Source organism: Panthera onca, chromosome C1 (assembly GCF_046562875.1).
Source record: "Panthera onca isolate mPanOnc1 chromosome C1, mPanOnc1 haplotype 2, whole genome shotgun sequence".
Classification (NCBI taxonomy): Eukaryota; Metazoa; Chordata; class Mammalia; order Carnivora; family Felidae; genus Panthera; species Panthera onca.
This window is the reverse complement of record NC_138346.1, coordinates 42,789,095-42,793,693: the sequence shown is the minus strand read 5'-3', so window position 1 is coordinate 42,793,693 and position 4,599 is coordinate 42,789,095. Positions and strand designations below refer to the sequence as shown.

The window sequence follows — 4,599 nt, the reverse complement described above, 5'->3', positions numbered from 1 at the left end:
AAAAAGGAAATTATTAGCAAAGAATTCATTGTTTTAGGCAAGGTCCCCCTCATAGGGAATGGAAGGGGGTTGCTAGGTAATTTCCTGAGTGCTGACCAGGAAATTTCCATGGTGACTGGTTAAGGCTTACATTTTCTGGGTTGAAACTGCAGTCAGGTGAGATATTAAGTCATGGTTTACTGACTTGGGGACTAATATAAGTGATGCCATTGTGGGCCTGTGGTTTTCTTGTTAATACCCATAAAGACAGTTTTTGGTGAAAAAAAGGTCAAGAATCATAAATGTTTGACTAATTTGACTACATATCCTGGAATGACAAATTCATGATACATAAATGTATATATCACAAACACATACTAGAAACACTTTGAAACATATATTATAATAAAGTAATTTAGCTCCTTAGTAGATTATGATCTTTCAAGACAATAAGAACAAATTACTTCTTTCCTAAGAAAAGGACAAATGCAGGAGCAGTGTGAAGAATAGAAGGCGAGAACGACCCTAGGACCGGCCAAAGCCCACGCGACCCTGCGTCCCAGTGTCCAGCGCCTATGTCCCCCCTCCACCGTCGCCACCATGCCCAAGAGAAAGGCTGAAGGGGATGCTAAAGGAGATACAGCCAAGGGGAAGGATGAGCCCCAGAGAAGATCTGCAAGGTTATCTGCTAAACCTGCTCCTCCGAAGCCAGAGCCCAAACCTAAAAAGGCCCCTGCAAAGAAGGGAGAGAAGGTACCCAAAGGGAAAAAGGGGAAAGTTGATGCTGGCAAGGATGGGAATAACCCAGCAGAAAATGGAGATGCCAAAACAGACCAGGCACAGAAAGCTGAAGGTGCCGGAGACGCCAAGTGAAGTGTGTGCATTTTTGATAACTGGGTACTTCTGGTGACTGTACAGTTTGAAATACTGTTTTTTATCAAGTTTTATAAAAATGCAGAATTTTGTTTTACTTTTTTTTAAAGCTATGTTGTTAGCACACAGAACACTTCATTGTTGTTTTGGGGGAAGGGCATATGTCACTAATAGAATATCTCTGAAGCTAGACTGATTCAAGGGGAAAAACACCATTCCCTTCTAGTTCTGAGAAACTTCCTCTTGGTTCCCAGGAGGAGCGATTCCTTGATGTTAACGCACATTAGCCACCTTGGCAACAAATGCCTTGTGGGGTGGAAAATCGAAAATTCATTTCTTATGTCCTTTTCTCCCTCTGCCTTCAACATAGACTTGACTCCCTTAAACCCAGAGACCTGTTGGAACCTGACCCCAAGAAATGGTTCCCAGTTTGTCAGGCAATCTGGACTTTACAGTGTCACCATGGAGATGGCATCCCTCAAAAGAGTTCCTTTTTTAGCTTGTGGAGCTTCAGATTGATAATTCTGCCATTTTCATTTCATTTCCTGAAATTCAGGGTCGGCTTGTGAAAAGTTGTTAAACAACATGCTAAATGTAAAATGTCAACCCTCACTCTAAACTTTCCCTGTTCAGAGCATCAAATGAAGACTTCATTGGGTTCTATAGTGGCTTTCTGATTTTGGTAGTCCATTGAAGAAGGGAGTTTGAAAGTTGTTCTATACTGTTAACGATTGTCTGCCCATGTCCTGCCTGAAATACCATGATTGTTTATGAAAAGTATCTTTAATAAAGCTGGATACAGTTTGGCTTGGGAAAAAAAAAAGGAAGAAAAGGACTAATGCAACCCAAAAAAGAGATATTTGAAATGAACAAAAGCAAGAAAACATATAAACTTCTTTAATAATTTTAACATGCCAATAAAAACACTTACTATAAATAATATTATCCTTACCAGTTTATCAGGATTAAAAAAATAACATCCATTTTTTAAAGCTTATTTATTGATTTTGAGAGAGAGAGAGAGAGAGAGAGAGAGAGAGAGAGAGAGCTCATGCCCATGAGTGGGAGAGGGGCAGAGAGAGAGGGAGAGAGAATCTCAAGCAGGCTCTGTGCTGTCAGCATGGAGCCTGATGCGGGACTCGAATTCATGAATCATGAAATCATGACCTGAGCTGAAACCAAAAGCCAGACATGTAACAGACGAAGCCACCCAAGTGCCCCCAAAATTAATATCCGTCGTTGAGAGAAATTTGGATACAGACTAACATTATGTCAGAGGTTGTGGTCCTGCAGAAAACACTGTGACAAAAATATAAGTTCACAGGGATCTCTTTGGAATCTCTTTGCCAGGATTCACTGGCAAGAAAACCCATTAAGTGAGACAGGACACAGTCTGGTTACCACGGTTGAAAGCTAGAGCTTAGCTCTGCTGGGGAATTCTGAAGGACTACGTGCAATGTATCTTAAATTTTTCATCTATGGGATTAGAAAGCTGGGAGTTCTAGCCTCTCAATTTCCATCTATCAGTAGCAGCTGACTGCTCTCAAGAAGATTATCTGCCAGGCACTACCACCTTGCCCCTTCTATGTGGGCCTAGAGAAAACCTTACATGGAGAGTCACAGATACTTGGAGTTCAATACCAGGGAACAGTGCTAGACCTTGAGCGACAAAGAAGTGTGGATGGTACTCTAACAGTGTATCCCACTCACAATTATGCAATACAAATGGACTCATAAATTGGTATGGTGTTGTTGTTCTGGATGGCATCCATTCCTACCTACCTATCTATCTATCATCTATCTATCTATCTATCTATTTATCTATCTATCTATCTATCTATCTACCATTTACCTATCCAGTAGCTATCTATCACCATCTATATATCTTTGTCTATATCTTAGACCATTAGAGAATCCTGCAAGTTTGTCAAATATGTGCCAATCGTGTGGTAATGTCTTTGGATCCATTTAATTTTATTTTCTTCTGAAATTCTCTCTCTGGATTTGTTATTTCATAACCTACACAAATAGGTCAGATTGTTTCTTTATAATTATGGCTATTAGGGAAACCATTTCTTTTAAAAAAATTAATGTTTATTTATTCTTGGGAGAGAGACAGAGACAGGGGGAGGGGTAGAGAGAGGGAGACATGAATCTGAAGCAGGCTCTAGGCTTTGAGCTGTCAGCACAGAGCCCGACGCGGGACTCAAACTCATGACCCTTGAGATCATGATCCTGACCCGAAGTTGGATGCTGAGACATGCAGGTGCCCTGAAGGTAAACTATTTCTTAAGTCTTTATATCAAGTTTCCAATTGTCTCTGTTTTCTATATGTATTTAAGCATGTATCTGTTCATCTCTAGTTATAATTAGTCACACTACCTTCTTCCCAAGATGGAGGTTATTTTACCAAGATTATGTAGGACTGGTTTATTTAATTTATATATTTTCTAATTCCATAAGTATGTTATACATACATTTCTTGTAAACATATATATTTCTTTTTTTCTACATCTTAGATTTGGGAACTTCTTCCAGTTGTAATTTTTTTAAACATTTTTGTTTATTTGAAAGAGAGAGAGAGAGAGAGAGAGAGAGAGAGAGAGAATCCCAAGCAGGTTCCATGCTCAGCACAAAGGCCAACTCGGGGCTCAATCCCATGATCCTGGGATAATGACTTGAGCCAAAATCAAGAATCGAATGCTCAACCAACTGAGCCAACCAGGCGCCCCACCCAGTTGTAATTTTTGATGAAAGTTTCAAACTCTTATACTCCTTGTCTGGTGTAGTCCAAAATTATTCTTCAATGTAACCTTTTTTTTTTTAGGTTTGGCCTGGAATCCTTCTTCCCTACAAAGTGTTTTGTATGATTTTAGAACAATCTGACACTTAAAAACAAATAATGTATTAGAAAATCAATACATTTATAGCTTTTTTCACTAAAGACGGCACTATTCAAAAAGTATGCTGAGATCTAAGACCTGTGTCTTTTAACATTTTTATCTCAGATTTTGTTTATAGAAATATTGTTGTTTTATTTTTTCTATAGTTAGTGTTTTCCATCTTTTACTTTTCTTGAGTTCTGTTATTAGCTTTCTGTCCTCTGAGTTGGTTTTCTTGTTCTTATTGTTGCAAGTTGCATTTAAATTTACTTTTGTCCTTCTTTGTCCTTTTATCAAAGTAATAAGCGTTTCTTGTATTTATTCCTAGTGACCTGACCTAGTTCCCTATTTAAGTTTCAGGTTTAGTTGTATCAACTTTCAATTTAGCCAAGCTTATTTCTTTTTATATTTGTCGTTTCTTTTATTTATTAGCGTAGCCTTTTCTTGCACCCCCGTCTTAAAACAAAATCTTGAATTAGTGTGTCCCTCAGGCTCTCCTTTCTTAGAAACTGATCTCGTATTTTCCTAAGCTTTTCAATGATTAGCATGATCGAAATTCACTTTCTGATGTTTCTCTGTCTTTTTCTGAAAAATCGCAAAATTCATTACTCTATACTCATGTTAATTAAGCGTATTTCCTTTGGCCTTAATTGGCATAAATCCTAGTAAAGCAACACAACAGATTAGTATCCATAAAGAAAATCTGGGGCAATATAACCCAGAAATCTAATTCAATATTACTTCCCACCAATATTTTTCAGTATAGACTAAATTACCGAGACAGTCAGCCTTTACTGAACATTTATGTTTTTATGTTTTATCTCCCCTGTACATCTATAAAATACTTAAGGGAAAATGTCAGCTT

The 4,599-nt window shown here is 38.0% G+C and overlaps 1 protein-coding gene across 1 annotated transcript; it reads left to right on the top strand.

The window, feature by feature from the left end:
* Positions 1-472: 472 nt before the first annotated feature.
* On the top strand, positions 473-939 carry LOC132671580 (non-histone chromosomal protein HMG-17). The gene has a single exon (XM_060622515.3). The coding sequence runs from the start codon at positions 580-582 to the stop codon at positions 850-852; it is 273 nt and encodes a 90-aa protein (XP_060478498.2). The 5' UTR covers positions 473-579; the 3' UTR covers positions 853-939.
* Positions 940-4,599: the final 3,660 nt, after the last annotated feature.

Coding starts and splice junctions, on each gene's coding strand:
- LOC132671580 (XM_060622515.3), top strand. CDS start 580: ATGCCCAAGAGAAAGGCTGAAGGGGATGCTAAAGGAGATACAGCCAAG.